The 26,366-nt window shown below is 29.6% G+C and overlaps 1 protein-coding gene across 2 annotated transcripts in view; it reads right to left on the reverse strand.

The window, feature by feature from the left end:
* Positions 1-23,217, reverse strand: part of LOC111620513 (DNA-binding protein SMUBP-2-like) — a 55,349-nt gene extending 32,132 nt beyond the window's left edge. The window contains exons 1-9 of one of the 2 annotated variants that reach the window (XM_023362440.1): positions 22,890-23,217; positions 20,118-20,194; positions 14,756-14,919; positions 14,443-14,638; positions 14,215-14,315; positions 11,535-11,695; positions 7,976-8,176; positions 7,674-7,898; positions 5,200-5,297 (exon numbers count right to left, since the gene is read on the reverse strand). In XM_023362440.1, coding sequence (XP_023218208.1) covers positions 5,200-5,297; positions 7,674-7,898; positions 7,976-8,176; positions 11,535-11,695; positions 14,215-14,315; positions 14,443-14,638; positions 14,756-14,919; positions 20,118-20,194; positions 22,890-22,994 — 1,328 coding nt within the window. In that variant the 5' untranslated portion in view covers positions 22,995-23,217. Of the gene's footprint in view, positions 1-5,199; positions 5,298-7,673; positions 7,899-7,975; positions 8,177-11,534; positions 11,696-14,214; positions 14,316-14,442; positions 14,639-14,755; positions 14,920-15,327; positions 15,426-20,117; positions 20,195-22,889 lie in introns of those variants that run through there. The other variant, XM_023362441.1, reaches the window with a different exon arrangement.
* Positions 23,218-26,366: the final 3,149 nt, after the last annotated feature.

The following is a 26,366-nucleotide window of genomic DNA, read 5'->3' on the forward strand; positions in this document are numbered from 1 at the left end:
ATACCAAATCACAATTTTGATTACTATTTTACGGAAGAAATTACTACTTTCTTCATTTCCAATGTCCCTAAGGCTATGAACAGTGAGGTGTACCTATGTTGGAGTGAAAATGGACCATCTCACTGATCATATATGTGGTACAGTACATGTTAGTTAATAACTAAGCAAATGTACCATTCAAGTAATTTTAAATTGCACCATTAGATTCTTCATGAAAAGTTACATCTTAGATCCCTTTTTGGCACCATAGACAGTTCTCATTAATTATAGCAGACAGACACACATATGCGAGTAAATATGGTATCTGAATAAGACGAGGTTTTTATTCATTTTTCACTACTTCAAAAACCTTGGTCGTCCTATATGCACAAGCGAAGGATTTTTTGTGATTTTTTCAATAATTTTTGTAAACCATGTATTTGCATTTTTCACTGGATGCTCACACTCTGGTATTTAAAAACAAAAGATTTTATCTGGGTCATTTCAATTGTTCTTGTGTATTGTCAGTAGTAAAGATGAATAGCACTCCGAAAAGCAAAGCTTTTGAATTGAATTTCTAAATCACATGGGAGGCCCAATATGAGTTTTAATCCATTCCCATGTAAGAACAGATGATTATTCAGAAAAACTCATAAGTGTAATCCACGGAGAGTGGATTCAACTGTTAAGAATTGGCAAAAAAGTTTTGTCCAGCTTTACATGAACAAATTATGTTGATTTTACAAGATTTTTCTTTAAAGTTTAAAATTCCAGTAATTTTTGTGGGACAAATGTGTGCATTTACATGCATTTGATATTTTATTTGTGATAATACAATTCTAATTTTATTTCATTTAAATAAATCTGATTTTCTTTCATTTAAATAAATCTGATTTTCTTTATTTTGATCTTTAAAGTCACACCTCATCTTATATGAGAGTAAATACGGTATGTATACAGGAATGTTACAAATAAAGTGAACCAGTCTCATAACTTGGAAATGACTAAAGATCATTTCCAAGTTATGATAGGAAGATCAGACAAATAATGGTCAAACAAGATGCAAGTTACATATCCAAAAGTTAGCAAGTATGTTTTGGAGATTCTGGGTTACAAGGTCCTAAAGGGGATTTCTTGCCAAAGTTCAATGGTAGACAAAAATTGTACCATTGGAAAGTACTGTACATGAAAATCTAAACAACTTTTATTCTGGGTAAATTTTGATAACTCACACTATTGTTAAGTAAACATAAGCATGAAAGTCAGAATATGCAGACAGGCAGCTAGGAAAGCATGTAAACAGGTACAAATGTCATTAGTATGGTTACAAATATATAATACAATGACAAAAAACTTAATAAAATTTGATTCTAATACTTCACAACTGGTAACTGAATTTTATAAAAATTATTCTCTTATAAAATTAATATTTAAGATTTATTATTATAATACAATATATATTACATATGTGAGATAAGCAGTGGGTCAGGGGTTAATCTCGTACTAACCACTTAATCTGCATGGGCTGGTAAAGTCCGATCTTGGATTCGTTTGAATGGCTAGGAAGGCAAAACGAGTGGGGAGTGTGTCGGTAAGTCAACAGGTTTCAACAACAAAGGAGTTTATTGTATAACTAAAGTTAATTTACAGGAGTGTACATAAGGAAGCTACTGATTTAATGCTTAGATATGGATAACACACAAATCTATCTATAATGGCGATCTAACTAGTAACTATGCCACATGTCTAACTTCTAGAGTGAGAGAGTTTACAAAGGTTACTGCACTCAAATATACCTTAATATCATGTTGGATGACAGTATGCAACGATCATTCTAGAAGCTGGCTGGCTGGCTGTCACAGGCTTATGTCTTCTACCAGTTTCTCCTCAGACAGGACCTGGATGGGAGACACCTGTACTCAGACCTTCCTGAATGATCGCGCAGAGAGACGGTCACACTGAGGGGACGATTTCCCTGAGCTTCCTGTGACGATTGTTTTTATACGATCGTCGTTGGCACTGAGCCAACTGGTCATTAACTCATTATGATGACTAATTAGCATGTGCACATTGACTGACTAACAAATGGATGATGAATTGCTTTTCTTCCTTCCTACCTTGTTGATGTGTAAGATTTGACACCCAATCTATTTCCGTTATAACTCGCAATAATTTTTTTTTTATCCTCTAATGTAAAAATGTGTTAAACTCAAAAATTTACGCCCTCAAAACCCTCGGGCTCACACATATAATATAGATTATAAAGACATATTCAATTATTAATATGATGCAATTATAGTTTATTTATTTATGTGATTATATAATACAGTGATGCTTTGTACTATACTTCAAATTTAATTCATTCCAGAAGGTTGTTCAAATTCTGAATCAATTTTTACCATTAGAAATAAAGGAAAGTAAATTAATCCATTTCCAGACCCTAAACAATACCTATTTCAACAAACTTAAAACAGCAAATACACATAATTTAAGGAAAAAATAATACAATTAAATACCCTAATAATAAATTAAAACACAAAAATCATAAATAAAATATGTAAGTACTGCATAATAAAATAAAAATTGGATTTATTGGTTCACACTGTGGACTTGGCATCTTAACATAGATGTATGATTTAATTATAATAGTTATGAAATTTAACATATTACAGATAACAGACTAAAATCTCACAGTTAGAAGTTTACTTTACATTTTGTTTGAATAAAATCAAGAGTTTAAAGTCTATTGTAAAGTAGTGACCTCTTAGCAGAGTGGGACAAAAGAGGCGCGACCTTGTCAATTGGACCCACGTGCGGTCGGGTAATACCACTTGTAAAGTATTGACTTGTAAACAAGGGTAAACAAAGGAAGTGCCGGCTTTGTTAATTGGACCCACCTGCAGTCAGATGGTAGTACAGTTGCCATATGGTAAACAAATGAACGTAAACAAGTGGCGGATGTTTGTGTAAGCTTCACTCTCGTCGGATGACGGCGGACCCGAGTGTAAGCTGTTTGGGCAAAAAAAAGGGTTGTGATTGGTCGGAAGTCCCCGTTCCAAAATCCCTTAAATTGCGGGCCGAACGAGAGAGGAGGAGAGAAGGGCAAGAGACTGATACACGGTTGTCTCAGGCACTTGGGAAGCCCGCTGAGCGTAAAGAGAGAGTGTTCTCCTCTGTGAATCTTCTCAGAGACGGGTTAGTGCCGAGACCGGACCGACCGTGCAGTTGAGCCGACTCCTCAAGCCGACTGAGGTCTCTCCAAAGGTTATTAGTTCCCAGACGCCAACCTGGCACGTGAATTCACCACGCATGGTTATCCTGTACATATGCTATGTTTCTAACTTGTACTTTCTACAACTGTAAATAAACTGTAAATATATTCAATTTGAGTGTGGAGGTGTGCTTTCCAACGAACCAGATTCACTACATCGAGTCGTGATACACAAGAAACCCTCTTCACTCTAGACGGAGTTGGGAAGGAACGGCAATAAGATCTTCACTTCTATAAACCACCATCTACAAACCCAATGTATATATGCAATAAGCCAACAACTATTGAACCATATCAAGCTATTATATCATGATTATTTTAAATTAATTACTAAATGATTTATCACTAGAGGGAGGCGTTACATGCTATCTTTTATTAAATTTAATAATTATAATTTAATTAAATAATTTAGAAATCTAGTGACAAATTATTTAGTTATTACAGTAGAGCATCATTTATCCGAAAGTCGGTTATCCGAAAGAATTCCAGTCGGCCTAAAGTATAATTATTTGTTTTTACATTTTTCAATGTATTTATTTCGTTTGTAAAACATAAAGAAATCATTTTTAATGATACAATAGCCACGATTATTATTTTAAAAAGTTTACGTTAGGCTTAACATCGACGAAAATCCAACGCGAAGCGANTCGTTTGTAAAACATAAAGAAATCATTTTTAATGATACAATAGCCACGATTATTATTTTAAAAAGTTTACGTTAGGCTTAACATCGACGAAAATCCAACACAAAGCGACACGCAATGGAGAAAATTTCAACACGGGATAGGTTAATATATTTTTTCGTACATAATCGGTTATCCAAAAAATCAGTTATCCGAACAACCCCAGTCACCAATTGATTCAGATAAACGATGCCCTACTGTAATTTAAAATAATCATGATATAATAGCCCAATATGGTCCAGTAGTTGTTGGCTTATTAAGTTGTAATGACTTCAGATAAAAAGCATATTATGGACATATTGTTTTATAAGTTTCAAAAAGGATATAATGCTGTACAAACAGTAAAAAAAAAATTGTAATGTGTACGAGGAATATGCTCCTAAACTTTGAACATGTCAAATGTACTTTAAGAAGTTCCATCAGGAAGATTTTGAACTAAAGCATATAAAATGTAGGAGGCACCCAAATGCTGCTGACAAAGAAAAATTGCAGAAATAAATTATTAAAAATCGACAAATAACACATGATATAACCAAACACTAAAAATAAAGCAAAAAGAGCACCAAAAACATACAAGCATAATGCAAGAGCAAGAGGTGGCATGGACACACAACAGATTGAGTTTATGCTTCAAGCATACTTTTTCACTGTGTGCACAGTTCACACTTCAAAGCATCATTCAAACACCAAGGTAAACTTTTGTTGAATTTTGCATTTGAACTCTAGAGCATTTGAAATACAAGATACCACTATATATTTATCTACATGTTTGTTCTATTAATAGTAAAATTAAATTTTAAAAGATATTTAAAACATTCTATTGTTACTAGTTTAATTTTGAAGTTAATCAGATAACTGTTCTAGGAAATAGTTTTATGAATTATCATCTGTGTTACTCTCTAAATTTGGCCTTTCAAATTAAAATAAGATAAATCTCACTTAAAATAATATTACAAAATACAAGATAGAGATGGTAAAGACATCAGCATACAGCTCTAGATAATCAGGATAGAATCAAGGCAAATAACTCCCAAGGAATTTTTCATGAACAGTCTCTTCCTGATATGTCAGGCTCTGTCCCTCACCAAACTCATGATGAGTACAGAAAAATAGAGCTTAGTGCCCACAGGAAAGAGAGATCAAAAATAAATTAAATAGCAAAAGAGCTAGATAAAAAATTTATGCAGAATCATACTTAAAAATATTACTTAATACATAATACATATTACTTAAAAATCTGTTAAATAGAAGAAAAATCAATTTTACCTTTCTGAAACAATTGTTGGTGGAAGTTGTTGATGATCTCCAGCTAATACACATTTTGGAGCATTTAATAATGGAATCCAACAAGCAGCTTCAATAGCCTTTACAATACAGAAAAATTTATTAGATAAATACATAAATGTAAGTTGTACTCATAAAAATTCTAAATAATTCTACACATTAAAAAATAAATAAATTTAAGCTAATGTGCTGCAATTTCAAAAAAATCATAAACATATAAATTCCCATTGTCATCTGCCTGTCTTTCCTTAATCTCGAGAATCAAGTCAGATTGATGAAAGATGAGACCAAATAGAGGCAGGAGGCCCCAATTAACTACATAAGAACTTCTGATACAAACCAGAAGTCATGTTAAATTTTATCCTGTAAGGTGTTAGTTAGATGATCAACACAATTCTATCGTTAAAGGAAAAGTATAATAATAAAAAGACACTATTTGGAAAGTACAACCGGAATTACAATGCACTTCTATAATTTTTGAAAACATTTTAATTTCATTTCATTCTGTATTCTATCCACATGTGCTTGATAACTTGAAAACATCCATTAAAATAACCAAATGTTCAAAAATTAATTGTATTCAATTTCTTTTCTGCCTGTGGATGGTAGCTGTAAGGTATCAAAAGTACTAGCAAGTACCATAGATGTATGATTTAATTATAATAGTTATGAAATTTAACATATTACAGATAACAGACTAAAATCTCACAGTTAGAAGTTTACTTTACATTTTGTTTGAATAAAATCAAGAGTTTAAAGTCTATTGTAAAGTAGTGACCTCTTAGCAGAGTGGGACAAAAGAGGCGCGACCTTGTCAATTGGACCCACGTGCGGTCGGGTAATACCACTTGTAAAGTATTGACTTGTAAACAAGGGTAAACAAAGGAAGTGCCGGCTTTGTTAATTGGACCCACCTGCAGTCAGATGGTAGTACAGTTGCCATATGGTAAACAAATGAACGTAAACAAGTGGCGGATGTTTGTGTAAGCTTCACTCTCGTCGGATGACGGCGGACCCGAGTGTAAGCTGTTTGGGCAAAAAAAAGGGTTGTGATTGGTCGGAAGTCCCCGTTCCAAAATCCCTTAAATTGCGGGCCGAACGAGAGAGGAGGAGAGAAGGGCAAGAGACTGATACACGGTTGTCTCAGGCACTTGGGAAGCCCGCTGAGCGTAAAGAGAGAGTGTTCTCCTCNAAGATATAACTAAATCTTATAAAGCATTGATAAAATTTTTCATAATATCTATTGTGACTTGTAGCCATAACATTTAACAGCTTGAAACCCTCTGGTGGTCCTTTTGGATAATCGAATAATTATTTTTTATGTCTGTCCTTTAATGCTTCAAATGAAGATAATCCTGGGTTATGTTGTTTATGCAAATAGCTACATTGTTTAAGCTGTTTTTTATGTAATATATTAGTTGTTACTCAATATTCTGATTGTTTACTGAATAATCACAATGTATAAAATTTATACTTTTGTGAACAAAGAAATACTTATAATCTTAATTTAAATAGTAACAAAGAGCTGTTTGCCAATGGTAAAATTTGATGACATTACACTGTATTAAAAGTTGAAATTAGATTAATGAATTAACTAATATTTTTAAATCAAATTTGAATTGAAATCAATTTGAAATATTTATTTTTCTGAACACCAATTAGTAATTACAATCCTAAATTATTTTCAAAATTGGTTTTTATGATTTTCAGTTCCATTTATTACTATATTAATTTCATTATGTTCACTTGAAAGAACAGATTCATAAAAATTATATATGTAGCATATTTAGTCATACATAAATATTTGCTAATATATGATGTTTGAATAATGTTAGTAAATTTCAGATACTTGCCTAATATTGGCTCTTGTTTGAAACTGAAAATGAATATAGGATATAAACAAAAGCAGGATTATAAAATAAACTCAATATGTAAAAATCTTTTGCCTCTTTTACTAAAGCCTCTTCAGTTAAAAATCATTCAAACAGAACAAAATAAATTTAACCAAGCTAAACAAAATAATTTTTTGCTTTGTTCAAGTTCTATATTAATAACAGAAGAAAAACAATTTTAAGCAAAAAAAAAATGGTTTTAAAGTTATTCTGTTTTAGAAAATCACAGATGAAAATCTTCACTTTTTAAGTAATTGTTACTTCACTTTTACATGCTAAAAAATTTAATTATTTACAATTCTTCCCATTTTTTAAATTTTGTTTACTTTAGGAAACCACAGAAAAACATTTTTAGTTTTATTTCTTATTTAAAATACCAGTATTACACTAATATTAAAATGACATTTTTTCATGTTCCAATTTATAAAGATATCTATAAAAATTAACATATTTTTACAAAATTTTAATCAGTATAGAAAAGTCAATATAGAAATGTCAATTGTAACAATTCTATCAAAATGAACATTTTAATATGTAGCTAATAATAAAATTTTAAAAATATACCTGTGAACATTCGTCAATAACAACTACATCAAAATGCTCTGGTGGAATATGCTTTAAAGGTCCATCATCAGATGCAGAAGTTAAAGTCGATAAAATTACATCAGCTCTCTTTAATATTCTTTGAACAGCAACCTTTTCCCTTTCACGTAACTCTTTTTGTAAAGATCTTACTTCTTTTCCAGCTATTTCTTGTTGTATTTTACTTTTACTTTGTTTATTTCTTCTCTGTAATTATGTTTAAAATAAATCTATATTAATACCTATCTTAATATAAAGTTATAATCAATGAAACAAATCTATACTCTTAGCATATCTATTTCATTTCTCAAGTCATTGACTATTTCATTTTCTTCAGATCTTGATAATATAGCATCCAAAGAATATTGTTGTATGTCAAACAGAAGACGAGCTGGATGACCTAATCTAACAATTTTTGCTTTATGAACTGCTAATTTTTCCACAAGATTATCTACTGCAATATTGGAAGGTGCACAAACAAGTACCTAAAATAAAAACATTTTGTTCACATTTTATTTTCATAAAATTATTATTAATATATTTCAATATTAAATTATGCATGCATTAATTTTATTAAACTGAAACATATGTATAAATTTTAAAAGAATTAGAAATAATAACTAATAATTATATAACAGTACTATCCCTTCTATTTTAAAGTAAAAAATTTACTATTCCAATAACATTTCTTATTCTTAAAAAAAATATAGCTTCTTTATAGTTTTTTTAGACTAGAAAGTTAAAAATGTTATTTGAATAAAAATTAAATATTTCAGATATAAATTAAACCTTAAAAACAGTTTTATTATTTAGAATTTTTAAAAGTAATTCAAAATCAAATAAAGGTTACATCAACTAAAGGGGCAAAAGCAATATTCCATTTGTAAGAATTTACATTAGAATGCATTCTTCATACTTAAATATATTTGTATATCATTCTTTAATAATTTAAGCAAATATAACAAATTTTTAGTTTTATTAAAACTGTTTGGCAGGTAGAAATTAAGAATATTTCTTAGTATAGAGGCCACTCAGCTCTATACTTCTGATCGTCCTGTATTGAAACAAGTTGTCCAAATTGCAAAACATTTTCTTTTCAAACTATCAAATAATTCAAAAAACTACCATGCTTACATATAAAATAAAGCTTTTTTTGCTTGCACACCTCACAACTATTTATTGGGGTTACTTCAGATCTTTACATTGTTAAATAAAAATTTGCAACCGACAAGGCATTTATTAAAAAAAATTTTTTAGCAAATTTTGAAGACATTAAACAAAGTATATAAATTTTAAGTTGTACTATTGTAAATAAACCTACTGCAATAAAATAAAATTATATTCACAAAGTCAAGCAAAAAAATTTTTGTGATAAAAATATATAAAAACTACAATTGGTTACAGTATTAAAACTCACATCAAGAATCACATACTAAAATTCTTTTCAATAAGAATATAAAAATGATGACTAAGTGGATGTTACTTATTTATTACATGTAAATAATAATTTTATTTAATCAATAATGACATCAAAATGACTATATATAAATAAAATGAAAATATAGATGGCTGATTAATGAAAATTCTTTAATTCATTAATCAGCCATGAGCACCTATGAATTATTAATGCAAAACTGTTATTTAAAAATCTAAGATTTTTCTATATTTAAAATACATTTCTTTCAAAAAAGCTTTTATGCTCTGAAGGACATTCCATCTGGTAACTGTTACAGCACCTGAAGAACTCAAAAGGAGTTAGAAAATGTTTATCTTGAGATAGTTTTTTGTTTTCTTCACACCAGTTATTGGTTCTGTGTTTGTCATTATGTGTTTCCTGGCATGGTGTGTATTATTTAAAATACAGTAAAACTTTTTCAATTCAAAGTGTGAATAAAACAAAAACTTATCTATTAAAAAAAATTTGTCAATTCTAGCAAAATAGGACCTTTCCTTATATACAGCATTTTGCTTTGTATAAAACTGAAAACCAAATTAATTTAATACCACAAAACATTAGTCTTAAAGTACATTTTCAGTTTAGTAACATATCCAGTCGGTTGCGCGGTACTCCAATTGGAGTAACCGGTTTTAGTTAAAATTTTGTGCAGTACTCCAATTGGAGTAAGTGTCAATTTTTTTTCGTAATTAGCTAGTTGGTGGCGATTTAAGCACTGATTGGCATTTATCTACATAGACTAAGTCTGTTTCAACGAATAAGATATTTGTTACCACGCCTTATTTTTAAATTTACCCACAAAACTTCTCCTTTCTATGTTAAGTCTATGGGAGACCCTTCTTTCGTTCATTGGACAATAAAATTCTTGTTTGCACGTCTGTTGACCTCTAATTGGTATATTATAGTTAAATGACTATCTTTTAACGAATAAGCGTTTACTTGGGTTTGTGGGGTGGGAACTTTCTGGGAAAAAGTTATTTTTATCGGAGCTACATTGTTAGCTACAAACGTAAACAAACAATTATAAATCATTATTCTCGTCTATTTTTAGCTTCAGTTTAGTAAATTTTTATAAATATTTATCCTATTTAACAAATAAGCATGTTTTTTAAACCATCTAATTATAAATCTTTTAAAAAACAAAGTACTTCCGGTTATCACGTAACTTTCGTAATACGTAAAAAATACACGTATAATCGTTAATATATTAAAGTAATAATCGCTTGATATATACCACTGTTAGTACAATAGTGTAAATAACATAAATAGAATCAAATATACTTCATCAATACCAAAAAGTGTATTGACCTAAATTTAGAATAACCACCACCCCCCTCACACGCCGATCGGCGTTATAATCTATAGGTCGTATTATTTCTCTACATCGGTTTAGAAAGCTGCAGTTTTTTTTATATGTGTGTATATAGACCTATCTATCTAACATATATAACAGATTAATCAGATGTTTATTAAAAAATTTCTTTTTTTAATTTTTTTAATTTCCCAATTTTATAAATTTTTAAAAATTTTTTGGAATATTTTTAATATTTTGAAGTTAACAATCGTAAAGTGCGATATGTGAATGATAAAAGGCAAAAAACAGATCAGATCTACAACAATTTTTAAGTGAAATATTGCAAATTTAAAAATTACTATAAAAACCAGAAAATGTCACGCAACAATGGTGTTGTTTCAGATTATCGCGATGAACAGCCGACTGGATATTATAGAAAATATTTTATTTCAATTTCAATCAAATTTATAATTTAAATGCAATGGCAATATAATCATAATTGTTTTAAAGACTTATTTAACGATGTTTTACAATTCATACAGATGACTATTACTTCATAAAAAGTTTCCTCCTGTTACCAATCAATGCTTAATCTCTGTATTTTCTCATCTACTTTCTCTCATATGCAACAGTGGCCATATTGGATGTAATAATTGGATATCAGCATAACAAAGTTTGGTATCTCAAACAACTTAGTTGTTCTGGTTTTATTACTACTTACTAAAAAAATACTTATTAGTATTTAATAAGATAAAATATGTACTATACAAAGCATGAAACAGTGTTAGAAATAATAATAATGTGATTTGACTGCCTGATCACTTCAGAAGTACATTTTGGTTGCCTGTGACAACTGAACAATCACTTATTTTAAATCTTGTATTTGTCATTACTTTAGAAGAATTCTAATATTGACAGCAGTTTGTATTGTTTTACGTGTTAAAATTAGGTTAGTTTTTATAGTTTTTATGAAACACTGAATTATCCAGATTTTCAACTATATTGGAATATATATTATTATTTATACATTAAAAATTCTTGTAGAATTTATGCCTTAAGTTAAATATATTTTGTAATCAGAATAATAACTTACTTTTAATCCATTTTTGATAAACTGTAATATAATTTCTACAAGAGTAGTAGTTTTACCAGTTCCGGGTGGTCCATGTATAATTGCTATTTCTTTTTGTGAAAGAGAAAATCTGACTGCCTCTTTCTGACAATTATCCAATTTATCATTGAAAAATACTAGTTCTGAAAAAAATAACAATTTTTATGTAATCAACATTATAATCAAAATTAATATGTATTCAATATGAATTAAAATAATAATAGTTACATGTATAGTAGGATTTTGTTTAAATGAGATTAATCTAAGCAAATTTGTGCTTTGTGGATAGTAAATGATTAGGTTAATCCACTTTTAGTGCCATTGAATTTGACTATTGAATCAGCAAACCATAAAGCATGGTTTGCTGATTCAAGAGTCAAATTATGTGATTATTAGATCTCTGCTCATCAACGTCATCGCAGCTCGGTAAATACATCAACACTGAAATGAAAATCAGTCTAGCACGGGGAAAATCAGGGAATTACACCACAAAACGGCAAATTGCGCAGTGGCGAATTATTGTGAATCGGCATAAATTGAGCCAGCGTAAACTGAGGGCTACCTGTACTATATTTTTAATTCTAAGATATACTGTTTTACTTATTTTTTTACTTATCTACAGCAGAGATGCTTTTTACAATCAGTGGTATCATACAGACAAAAACAATGATCAATAATGCACTTGATAATCAATAATACACAATAATAAACAATGATCAATAATACAATCAATAAACAATAATGATCTATCAAGTAGACCAACCATGCTTCCATTCCCACAAGCAAGTATTGATTTTATAAGATTGAGGTGGTATCTTTGTATCCGTCTGTACCACATTTTGATGCAGTAATGCTTGCAAATTGCCTTATTCTAACAAATAAGGCAATTTGCACTGGTCACTCCATACCCAAGGTATTGTATTTGAGGGAAGTACTTTTTTCATATAATGAAGAACAATTATTTTCAATTTAACAGCACCATTTACAAGCAGAAGCATGATGTACCTATGGTCTCACCCTCTCTGCTGCTCTTGAAGAACTTATCATGAGGAATGTTGAATTTAGATATTTTAGTTCCCTGTTGGCTATTAGCTACCCACTCTTATATCTGCATTATGTAGATGTTATCCTGCTTGCTTGGGATGGCTCCGAGGAAGAGTTGTATGACCTTTTAGACATGTTATCTTCTATCTATAGAACAATTAATTTTTCTGTTGAGCAAGAACAAGGCACTCATCACTTTTTAGACTTACTCATACTTGCTGGACTTATGTTTTCTGTCCACCACAAAGTTGATACATTACCACAAATTGTCCATGCTACTGCCTTCCAGCCCCCATGCTTTGTAAATTCTGCTATTGTGGCTCTCATATATACAGTGTTCTTAGTTCCATCCACTCAAATATATGTAAACAAAGAGATGCAAATTATATCAGATGTAGGATGAAGGGTAGGTTATTTATTCCCTTTCAAAATTTAAGTATTTCCTCGACTGCATTAGGAAACTGATATATCCTCAGACATTCCTTTCTAATAAACAAGATTGCTGCATTATTCTTCCACCAACTCCTTATGTGGGCACTTTATCTTTATGCATAGCCCATCTCTTCACCAATTGTTCCCCAGCCTATCTTACATAGGTTGTTATGTAATGCTAAGGACAATGTTGCCATATATGAAAAATCAGGAGTTTATCCAATTCCATTGCAGAAGCTATTATCAGGAACAACTTTAATGTACATTGGAACCAAGTCTAGAATGTTCCAAGTTCCGGTAGCAGAACATCAAGAGGATATTGCCAATAGTAAACTCAAATTCATGTTTTTAAAAATAGTAGTAGGGCATGGTTAGATGCCCTTTTAGGCTAATACTAGATTACTGAAGTCGTGCTATGACAAAAGAATGTTATTCTTATGGGAAAATCTTTATATTGTGTTGTTTTCCCCCTGCAATACCCCTACTANGGGACGGGTTGTTCAGATAACTTATTTTTCGGATAATCGGTTATGTATGAAAAAATATATTAACCTATCCCATGATGAAATTTTTCTCCATTGCATGTCGCTTCGCATTGAATTTTCGTCAATGTTAAGCTTAACGTAAACTTTTTAAAATAATAATCGTGGCTATTGTATCATTAAAAATTATTTCTTTATTTTTAACAAACGAAATAAATATATTGAAAAATATAAAAACCAAAAAATATATACTTTACAAGTTGATCTAGTATCAAAAACGTTCAATTCAGCATGACACACAGTCCTCAGAAAAACACCACACAAAAATGCCAGGGCTGTCAGCTAAAACACACACACCAACAAAAAAAATATTGGAGTAGCCCAAGATATAGCCAAAGATTGCAGCGCCACAGCACTAGCAAAAATTTAAATTTGCCGACTGAAATGCTTTCGGTTAACAGACGTTTCGGATAACCAGCTTTTGGATAAATGACGCTCTACCGTAATATGTATATTGTTTCATGCAATAACGAATTAGCCAATTTTATTAATAATATTTTTCATAAATTTCATCAATTAAACATAAATCTTACTATTAAATATCAAAATATCATTATTTGATTTTGGAATTTCTATTATTTAAAAATTTTGAACAAATAAGATTAAGATGCATTCTTTATGAAAATAAAATGAATTAATTTTACCTTTATTTAAAATTTGAGGATTATCACATGGTTTGCATTCATTGAACAGTACACTAATTAGTTGATATGAATTTACATTATCTTTGAGGTTTAACAAAGCCCTAAATGAAATACAGAACAAATAGTTAAATACTTATAGTACTTTTCATTAACAATACAATTTTTCATTCATAAATTCATCTTAAAATCATTAAAAAATTAAAGCAGTTATTTTTATTTTTAAAATACCTCTTCATCCTTTTATAAGTTACTTCATTTGCTAACTTGCAAATGTGGTATTGAACATCATCCTCTATTCCAAGAGAATCAAATTTTTCTTCAAAAGACACACTTATATTTGCTTGAGAAACACGAGACACAACACCAGAGGCAATTGTCTCTCTGTTGTCATCACTTCCAGATGTTACTATTCCAACTATATCACCTGAAATAATTTTTCATAAAAATAACATTATATAATGTTAAATATTTTAATATTTAAAATTTAAATTTAACGTTTTAATATTTAAAAATTGTAAAAAATTAAAGTAAATTAAACTACCTGCTGTAAAGCCATGAGCCTCAAATGTTTTACCAGGAGTAAATGGTTCAAAAACACAAATACTTCTTCCAAACAAACCAGTATGACATGATCCCAAACGTAACTTTGATATACAAATCCCTTTTCGTTGCAAATTAGCAAGAGAAATGCCAGTTTGCATGCATCTATAAAAAATACTTTATTCATTAGATCACATTCTATTATTGTTTTTGTAATAAATTACTCAATTTATGTTTATACTTAATTTATTAAACATTAAATATAATAATGTTGGAATAATAATTAAATGTTTTTCCTCTAGATTTCTATAACTCTCTTGATAATACAATTTACAAGAGAACATTATCTACAATTGTTATATTATTTAAATATTGAAATAGCAGCTCGGTAAATACATCAACACTGAAATGAAAAATCAGTCTAGCATAGGGAAAATCGGGGAATTAAACCACAAAATGGCAAATTGCGCAGCAGCGTTATTGTGAATCAGCGTAAATTGAGATGGCATAAACCAAGGGCTACCTGTACTATATTTTTAATTCTAAGATATACTGTTTTACTTATTTTTTTACTTATCTACAGCAGAGATGCTTTTTACAATCAGTGGTATCATACAGACAAAAACAATGATCAATAATGCACTTGATAATCAATAATACACAATAATAAACAATGATCAATAATACAATCAATAAACAATAATGATCTATCAAGTAGACCAACCATGCTTCCATTCCCACAAGCAAGTATTGATTTTATAAGATTGAGGTGGTATCTTTGTATCCGTCTGTACCACATTTTGATGCAGTAATGCTTGCAAATTGCCTTATTCTAACAAATAAGGCAATTTGCACTGGTCACTCCATACCAAAGGTATTGTATTTGAGGGAAGTACTTTTTTCATATAATGAAGAACAATTATTTTCAATTTAACAGCACCATTTACAAGCAGAAGCATGATGTACCTATGGTCTCACCCTCTCTGCTGCTCTTGAAGAACTTATCATGAGGAATGTTGAATTTAGATATTTTAGTTCCCTGTTGGCTATTAGCTACCCACTCTTATATCTGCATTATGTAGATGTTATCCTGCTTGCTTGGGATGGCTCCGAGGAAGAGTTGTATGACCTTTTAGACATGTTATCTTCTATCTATAGAACAATTAATTTTTCTGTTGAGCAAGAACAAGGCACTCATCACTTTTTAGACTTACTCATACTTGCTGGACTTATGTTTTCTGTCCACCACAAAGTTGATACATTACCACAAATTGTCCATGCTACTGCCTTCCAGCCCCCATGCTTTGTAAATTCTGCTATTGTGGCTCTCATATATACAGTGTTCTTAGTTCCATCCACTCAAATATATGTAAACAAAGAGATGCAAATTATATCAGATGTAGGATGAAGGGTAGGTTATTTATTCCCTTTCAAAATTTAAGTATTTCCTCGACTGCATTAGGAAACTGATATATCCTCAGACATTCCTTTCTAATAAACAAGATTGCTGCATTATTCTTCCACCAACTCCTTATGTGGGCACTTTATCTTTATGCATAGCCTATCTCTTCAGAACTCATGGCCTCTTTTTACCAATTGTTCTCCAGCCTATCTTACATAGGTTGTTATGTAATGCTAAGGACAATGTTGCCATATATGAAAAATCAGGAGTTTATCCAATTCCATTGCAGAAGCTATTATCAGGAACAACTTTAATGTACATTGGAACCAAGTCTAGAATGTTCCAAGTTCCGGTAGCAGAACATCAAGAGGATATTGCCAATAGTAAACTCAAATTCATGTTTTTAAAAATAGTAGTAGGGCATGGTTAGATGCCCTTTTAGGCTAATACTAGATTACTGAAGTCGTGCTATGACAAAAGAATGTTATTCTTATGGGAAAATCTTTATATTGTGTTGTTTTCCCCCTGCAATACCCCTACTATCAATATTCTGCATTTATATTGATAGATAGAATTATTTAAACAATTCACATTGTGGATGCTCTAAAGATCTTTACACTTGAGGATTTATATTGTCGTTAATAATCTTGCACGCATCTTATTTTATTAGACTGTTCAAATTTTTATTGAATATTTGATATTCCAACCTCATGTCTTTATTTAATTTTAAAAAAGAAACTTTGCATTTATGTTCTATTCTTATTCTTATCATACAGATTAAAAAGTTAATTAAAGTAAAACCGTGAGCTGTTTTTTGTTATTTTTAATTATTCAAATTAAATATTTGACTCATGATTGGAATTAATAAATTTCAAATCCAATTTTGACATACCTTTGGAAAAGGGATGGCCATCACTCACCTAATTCACGACATATTATATTGTTTTTTCTAATTAATTGAAACTTGACAAAACTTAATAAAATTTGTTTAAAAATTTCTCTCCATAAAAATATAATTTTAAAATTCAGTTTTAAAATTGTGGCAAATCTTAGAATTGAAGAAATACAGCATAAAAATAAAAGTTATATACAAAGTTAATTAATCAGATGCGAGGTAAAACTAGAGTTGGATTACTGAAAATGTCAGATTACTGAGTGTTTTTGTAATTTTGCAATATTTAATAAGTTATATATGATCTGAATGTTGACATCATTGAACACTTACATCATGACATCAATGTACATTTTGTATCATTGCATACTGCTCTATGCATATGATTTGTTTACACATGCTCTTTAATCAATCCAAAGATGAAACAGTGTATGATTATAGTGTGTTAAGATTAACCAAAATGCTGAAAAATCATTACTTATTATTTCACAAAATCAACATTTATAATGATTTATGTGCAAAAATATTTATTTCTCTGGCATGTACTATATAAACATGGTTCTCAAAAGTTACATATGCTCTGAGTATAAAAAACTTGTTTTTCAAATGTATAAATACTATCTTTGAATTGGCCCATGGAAAAGAAAATACATCAGTTGTCCACATTACAAGAACAAAAAATTTATGACTTGCTCTAACATGTTCAAACAAATCCTTCATGGAATACTAACATGCCAGATTATCATCGAACAATTCTGGATTATTGAATTATTGCCAAATTAATGCTAGAAATGCCATAAAATTGTTTTACCTAAAAGCACTATTTCCAGTCAATATGAGTGGTATAAAAATGTCCCATTTATTAAAAAAAAAAAAAAAAAAAAAAGTCAATCACAATTTTTATTATTTTGAATAATTGACACAGCACAATTGGTTGAACAATGCAAGCTTAATAAAACCTTTGTTTTAAAACAAGTTATTTAATTTTTACTTGTTTTAAAATTTTTATTTGTATTTATAGCCATAGTTGTAATTATGCATTTTCCATTTAAAACTAAACATCATACAATAGATATTTCTTTTGAATATGCAATGTTCAGATACAAGTTTCTTGCATTTTGTGAAAGTTTGTACAGATGTGTTAGTGCATATTTTCCTTTAATGAGCTTTTGAACTCAGCACTTGCACCATTTGATTCCAACAGTTACTGTATTTTCAGGATGTTACGCCACGGCTTATCAAAGAAAAACTAGTGGTTAAAACATAAATGCAGCCTATCAAATATACAGTATAACAAACAATAAAACATTTAAGCGCTATCAATCACCTTAAAGTCAATCGTGCCACCTGAGCTGCATTTGAGTTTGGATTCAATTCCACGTATTGGTCTGCAAACTCCTTTGTAAAACAACAGCCCAGGTGTGAGAAATACAGTTATTAGCTTTAAAAACAATCATATAAATTACTCCTCAAGGCTACTGGTTTTAAAAGAGGGAAGGAGGGAGAGAGAAAGAGAGAAAGAAGTCATATATCTGTCAGTCAGGTCATCTGGACCAAATCAATTTAATTAACAACTGTTCTAGAGTTTTCCAATGATCTTTCAGTTCCCAGGCCATATATTTTGTACATATCAAAACTGGAGACCAATTTTGGGGAGGTCAGGTGGGCTAAGATCCTATTCATCCTGTAATTTTTCAGAAGATGAGGAAGTGGAAGATGTTGAATTAAATAACAAATTGTTAGAGGCAAAAATGACAGAACTATTCATCTCCAATAGTGAAGCCAGCAATTTTGAAGGTTTTGAGTGAAGGAAAAAAGGTTAATCCTTTGCTATGTATACATATATGGTATATTTATTTTCTGTGTACTGGTACTAAATAAAACTTTTTTTAGTGATTCAATGTTCTCAATATCATTATTCATTTATTGAAAGTTTAGGATTATTTTAAACATTTTCACTGTGGCGTAATGTCCATGCAGTATATCAAACAAAATGTTTTATAAATATTTGGTTTTTTAACAGTGCAGCCTGTAGTCCAGAAAACATTGTAAATGTTCTTGGTGATGGAACTGAAGAGATTTTCATCACTAATGGCCAAGTGGATAAAACAACTGAATACTAGTTGCTGGTCACAAATTCATGCTCAGGAGGTTGCTTTGAAATTTTCTGGGTTTTCTTCATGAGAATAATAAATAAATAAATATAATATCAATTAAATAAGAATCAGTTTCCTATAGAAAGACCTCCTGAGAGGCAACTTGACAAATTGTTCATATTGTTTTATCCCATCAAATCTGCTTGAATTTTTCAGGCTTAAAACTTCCCAAACAATCCTATCTTTTAATTAATATTTATTTCTAAATTTTTCAGATTCTTCTTCTAGCCACAGTGATTTGCTGTAGAAGGATCAGGAGAGAGAAAATTGATCTCTATCATTAACAGTCACTATCATTTTCAAAGGTTATACTACAGAAATTCACTAATTCATTGCTTTTGTGCTGAAAATTTTCTTCTACTTCACCATCAGAATCCCCTTTATCAACATTTTGCAATAATTGTAAATAACAATCCTAAGTTGTCATTTTCTATTCATTGTTGCCATTATACCGTTTGAAAATTCAACTATCTATACTGACTGATATAAATGCCAGACTTTTAATGCTAATCTCTTAAGACAATCATGTAAATTACTCCCCAAGGTAACCAGTTGTAGAGAGAGAGAGAGAGAGAGAGATACACACACACACACACACACACAGACATCATACATTTGTGATTAGCACTTTTTGGTAAACATGTGTATACTTGTTAATTATTAAAAATTTTGTCAAAATGTTTTAGAGATCTATTCTAGAACAAAAAACAATAAAAATTATAAAAGTACAATTGCATGTAAAGAAATGTTAAATTTAAGAAGCTAATAACATCGTGTTCCAATCAAATTGACCAGTATGGTGCTTCTAATGTTAACTACCTTATACTGTAATCATATTGAAAATGAAAACAAACTTATCATAGAACAATAGAAAGTGATGGAATTATTAAATTTTATGTTAAATATTACTTACTGGCTTTGTTCCACTTCTGCATCACGTTCAATATTAAGTAATTCAAGATGTTTCGATACAAATTTATCTACTGCCATCTAAAGAAAAAACAAGCAAAGTTTAAATAAATCTTTATATTGATGACAATAAAAAATGACAACATAATCCATATATTAAGCAAATCTAAAGAAGCAAGATATTTACTACAGAAAAAATTTAAACACCAATATTAATTTTCTTATTACTGTAATTATAAATGAAAAATTAGGACACTTATATATAACTATTTATACTATTATAATCATCATTGAAAAAGTAAAGCTAATTATTTATATGATTAACTAATCATATAAATAATTTATTTTGAATTAGCTTTATTTTTTCAACTTACATAATATAATACAATATTAGTACTCAAGAAAATGAATTACAGATTTTTTTGTTTTCTTTTACATTTTACTTATCTTGTTTTTATAATGTTTGTCCCGTAGGCATTAAATGAGAGCCATTTTAAAGCTCATTTTGGGTTTGACCAGACAGACAATGGGAGTGATGATGAAGAGAGATGGGACTCAACATATTCAAGTTAGTCCAGTTAGCAAACAATTACTTCAAAAACAGAAACATATACAATCTTCCTATATACTTCAAACATTATGTTAACAATACAGTGCAGTAAAACAATACATAGCAGTAAAGAATTTGTTTTAAAAATGCAGACAAAACTTTACAACAAAAAGACAAAGAACAAATCATAACACATTCTTAACAATGTATCTTGATACTTCTGTAATTGAAGAATTAATTAACTACAGTTACTCTCAAAAGTATGTTTAGGCTTTCAATTTTACAAGATATTGATATAATATAATATTGTCATGCCTTTTCCAGTACTAGCTATATTTGAGATGCATATTCCATTTCTTGACATTTGGGATAAGTTTTAAAATGTTCTAATATTCTAACCAATTATATTTGGAATGTAACTTAAGATCTTGTTTTGTTAAAGATATATTGAGTGTAAGAACTCAATTTCAGAGAATTTTTAAATCAAACAGAAATATCATCATTATTAAATCTATTGTATACATATATATGTAATACTTAGTTTAAAATTTTACATTTATATGTCCAAAAAACATTAGAAATGGTGGCACTGAGAATTGAAAATCATAAAAATTTTGTTACAAACATTCTATATTGAGAATAAGAGGTCTAAGAGGCCCTTGGGGTGAGTGAACAAAGCAAGCTTGGAGCAAAGTCCCCCTAACATAAAGTATACATAATTTCATTATAATTATTGTAATTAATTAAAATATATTTATTATATTAATTAAGAAATAAATTTACAATTTATATACTCTATACATAGTAAAAATAAATAAAATAATTCAGTAAGTGATCAATGAAGATCTGATTGATAACTGATTTTGAATCTACCAACAGTTGACCACACATTTTATATGCATAAAATTATAATAAAAAGCAACTGACTTTATATACAATATATTATAAAATATATGTTATTATTTATATAATTGAATAAAGTAATTATATTACTATCTTAATTATTCAAAAGTTATATACAACATATTAATACAGGTGACTAGCCACTGTGATTACTGAGTTTAATTAATTAATTAATACATCTTTAACAGTAATAAAATTTAAAATAATGATAACATTTTTGGCTTGGTTAACTAGCCATTTTCAGGCATTACAGTTAAAAGTAGAAAGAGTATTCCACTTCAGAGACCCCGCGTTTCTTTATGCAGCGCTCGAGAAGCGCTTTACAGCGAACACACTGAAACTGGTTTCTAATTGGCCAACACTGCTCGTGATGTCATTTCGCTACACTCTCGCTGCATAAAGAAACGCGGGGAGAGCTAGACTTATATACAATAATTCGCTTTGGTCTTTGAAAATTTCTGAACTCTGGCTCATAACAGACGGGATCTAAAAACATTATTTTCATCCATTAACAATAAATCTGTTGTTACAAAAAACACAGGAGAAACAACATAAGAAATCATAATTGAAGCTAGTTTTAGATCATTTATTTATATACTGTACATAAGTTAACTTATGTACAGTATATAAATAAATGTTCTAAAACTAGCTTCAATTATGATTTCTTCTGTTCAAAAAATGGTTCCTAATTAATATTCCTTTTTTTTTATATTTATATTGTGTTGTGCCTTCTATTTCTATACTACTAATGAATTAGTTAGTAGTCACATAAGGTGGGAATTTTATTGAATTTGCATTGAAAAGTTTTTATTACTACTCTTCTTGAGATTAAATCCTGAGTGCACCATTAGTTATGTAAATATAAAATGACTTGTGTTGCTACTGTACATAAGTTAACTTATATACAGTAGCAACTTAAAAGCAACTTCTACCGGAAATCATAAGCATTATTTTAACACTTAATATACTTTATATAAACACACATAAGTCATTTTATATTTACATAACTAATGGTGCACTCAGGATTTAATCTCAAGAAGAGTAGTAATAAAAAAACTTTCCAATGCAAATTCAATAAAATTCCCACCTTACATGACTACTAATTCATTAGTAGTATAGAAATAGAAGGCACAACACAATATAAAAAAAAAGGAATATTAATTAGGAAACATTTTTTGATATCTCCTTTTTCTTTGGAGGGTGCCAAGGCCCCTTGGCTTCCCTTCTGGGTGTGCCATTTACTGTACATAACATATAAACCATACAAAAATAAGACATTACTAAAAGTATTATATATTATGTGCTTTCGTCGATAGTTATTACCTGGCAATTCCAGTTGAATTTTCGATTAATTAACAAATGAATGGCGTTTTTTGAATTAAACAACTTCGAAGAACTCGAACAGAATCGAGAAAAAATTATTTGCATAGCAAATTAATACAAAACTTTACATATCTTTCTTATAGTAAAATTAAACATATGAAAGTAAAATTTTTATTTTACACTTTCTTTTAAAAATGTAATAATCGATGTGTTTATTTAATGATAAACATAAGGATTCAAATTATTTGGTCAAAAACTCACGATGACAACTTATATACACCACAAATCGATGTAAATACACGTGTTAACTGGCGCAAAACACCAAAGTACGCGAAAACATAGTTACTCAAAATCGTCAACAGAGGGCGTTTCACCTTCAAAAATTCAAAATTTCCGACAGAGGAGTAAATTCTTTAGTGAAAAATAAAATGCAATAATATCGAACTAATATTTTTAAAGTAAACATTGAAATGTTTACATTCTTCATATATACCAAGTTATGCATAATATAACTTAAAACAATAAACAGATATCGCGATATGAAATTTACGAGGTATTTCATAGCGAAATTACTACAGAAATTTCAATCTAATATTTTAGTATTGTATTTTAAGTTTTACGTGAAATCTTGCCTCTCTTATAACCCTATTTTTCAGCCACGCACGTAATAAGTAATAATAACACTGATAATATGCTTTTCTAATAGTTCTGTTTCAATCATATATTGCAATGGCCGGATGGTCGAGCGGTCAATATGGTAGCCTACCGCTTCTAGGGACCCAGAATCGAATCCAGACGGATCGAAAAATCCCCCAAAAATTTTTCGGGGATGGTCCGTCCAAATATGTTGAGCCCCGTCCTTCACCACCATTGTGGGCCTGGACGGACCCATAATGGGCTTGCGAAAAAAAGGCCCTTTTCCTTAGTTCCCTCAGGACAGAAAGAATTAAAAATAAAAAGCTATATAATACAGTATACAATATATACTATGAGAATTAACTTTTCATATACAATATTTTGTATATAATGCATTCTGTTAGAATTATTTTATCGTTATATTGCATAAAAAGTTTAACAAATTCTTTACAATAGCTTTAATAATTTTAAAAGCGTAAACAAACAATTTAAAAACAATTACAGTAACTAGAATTAATAATTATAATTGTAATTTTCATCATATGTCAGTTATAAATATTTTGTTAATTAGAATGATATGATAATAATTAGTTGTTCATCTTACAGTTTTACGTTACGTAAATATTCAAATGAATGCTGTGTCAGATCAATATTACGACTAAAATTGACCATTAAATGTTATTATTTAAAGTATTGCGCATAAAATAAACAACTGTCTCTTGGTCAATATACATTCGCCTGAAAAATTCAATCAATAAATGCATTTTATTGAAAATTGACTGCTTAGAAATTCAATTCCTTAGTTATTTTCTTAGGGGAGAAATAAGATAGGAGTTCTGTCGCAACAGTTACGTTACAAAACAATATTATTATATTAAGTTGAATAAGAATAAATATAGATAATCAAGTACTAAATCAACTACTAAGTACTCTGAACATAAATATATTGCAATTCTTGCATGTCCATGGATGAAGCATCCAAATTAAGAAAAGTGGTAAATCCAATTTGTGCTATACATCCTCTAAGCGAAATAGGAAGAATATTTGGTTTAAACACCATATTAGAATGCGATTGTGCTAATGAAAAACGACAAAAACAAGTCTATAAATTGAAATTATTTCGCATTTATTCAATTGCGTTTGAATGTTTCATGTGGATAATGACGTTACTTTTCTTTCTGATTCTAATTGACGACAACTCGTTCTGTGCTGGATGGAATAAACTTTATGACGACGGCTCGTTTATTATGAAAATTATAACTTTTCTTATTGGCTTATACTTCGCTTTCGAATCATCTATATTTCGAAAACACGAAATACATTGGACGGGAAATAAAAGCGCATGCAACAGAGAAACGGAATTCTGGATATCTATTGAAAAAATGAACTATTGTTGGTTATTCGTATTTGTTTCTGCAGGAATAATAATTTCACTGGCTCTTGATTTATTTATATATCCTGCAATGACAAAGATTAATTCACCAACGGTTGCTCTAATGTGTTCAACATCTTACATGATTTGGGCAGTGATGGTTGCTGGACAAATAATAACTCTCATTTCCTTAGTGTATCCAATAATATTTTTACTTTTCAAAAGATTTCAATACATACAATATAAGATAGATACCATACATGATAATTCACGGCAACTGAAGAAGATAATTGAAAATATGATTGACAGACACACCGAAGTATGGGAATTATTTCAAGACATAAATAAATTATTTAGTGATCTAGCAGCTGTAATGTATTTGTTTTTCTGTTATATTATTTGTTTGTTTTGTTATGCGATTATTTTCATGGAAATGGATTGGATCCTGAAAATAATACTTGGATTTCTTCCCGGAGCATTAATTATCGGAATTCTCGTTATTGCATTTCTAATGTCTAGGTTAACTTCAATGGTAAGAAAATAGATTTAAATGCTTCTGACTAAATAAAAATATTGAGCACATTCGTTTTCCGAACAATAAAGGTAATGGGCCAGCTTTCGAATTTGCATAATAATGATCTATTCCAGATTATCATTACACAAATTAGGCAGTCTGTCCATAAAAGTTCGACTCCCATTCTTTACCATCAATCTGATGGTGAAGAACGGAAACTTTTGTCTCAGATCTCTGTTGTCTGTCTGATGGAACCAATGACGGAAATCGAAAAAAAAAGTCTTTATTAGTTTACATAGAACAAAAAATGTTGACAGGTTTGATAAGATACTGTGATGCAACATTTTGGTGTCACTGGTGGGCTAAACAAAAAGATTTTAGAAACACTAACTTTCGGATACTCTGTGCTTCAACTTCCTGTCAGATTTCTTAGAGCGAAATACCAAATAAATTTGGCAGTTTGCTTTAAAAAGCATATTGCATTATTTAACATGCAATATTTAAATTGTGTAATATAAGAACTTCGCTTAACTTTAGACGATTCTGAATTTTGTAGTTCTAATAGTATCTCGTTACTTTTATCTTTTGGTCGATTATTCAGAGATGTAATAGTTCCAATATAATCTAGACATAATCTAGCAATGCAGAATAATTATTTCAATTATTTATATGCTTATATTAACTTTTCAGGATTAATTTAATAAATGACTAAATTAATACAGGTCAATTTAATCAATGAATCAATATATACTATAATACGCGGCGATTTTAGTAATTATTCAAAATGCCCGAGCATTATAAATCAAAACCTATTAATCCCTTGACCCTAATCGTATAAAATAATTTATAAAATAATAACATAATTTAAAGAATAAAAAATAAAGTAAAATTTATAAAATAAGAAATTCTAATCAATCAAGATGTTTATGATTAATGTTTATTATAAGAAATTTAT

The sequence above is a fragment of the Centruroides sculpturatus genome, unplaced genomic scaffold, assembly GCF_000671375.1.
Source record: "Centruroides sculpturatus isolate CEXI.00-Female unplaced genomic scaffold, Cexi_2.0 scaffold265, whole genome shotgun sequence".
Lineage (NCBI taxonomy): Eukaryota > Metazoa > Arthropoda > Arachnida > Scorpiones > Buthidae > Centruroides > Centruroides sculpturatus.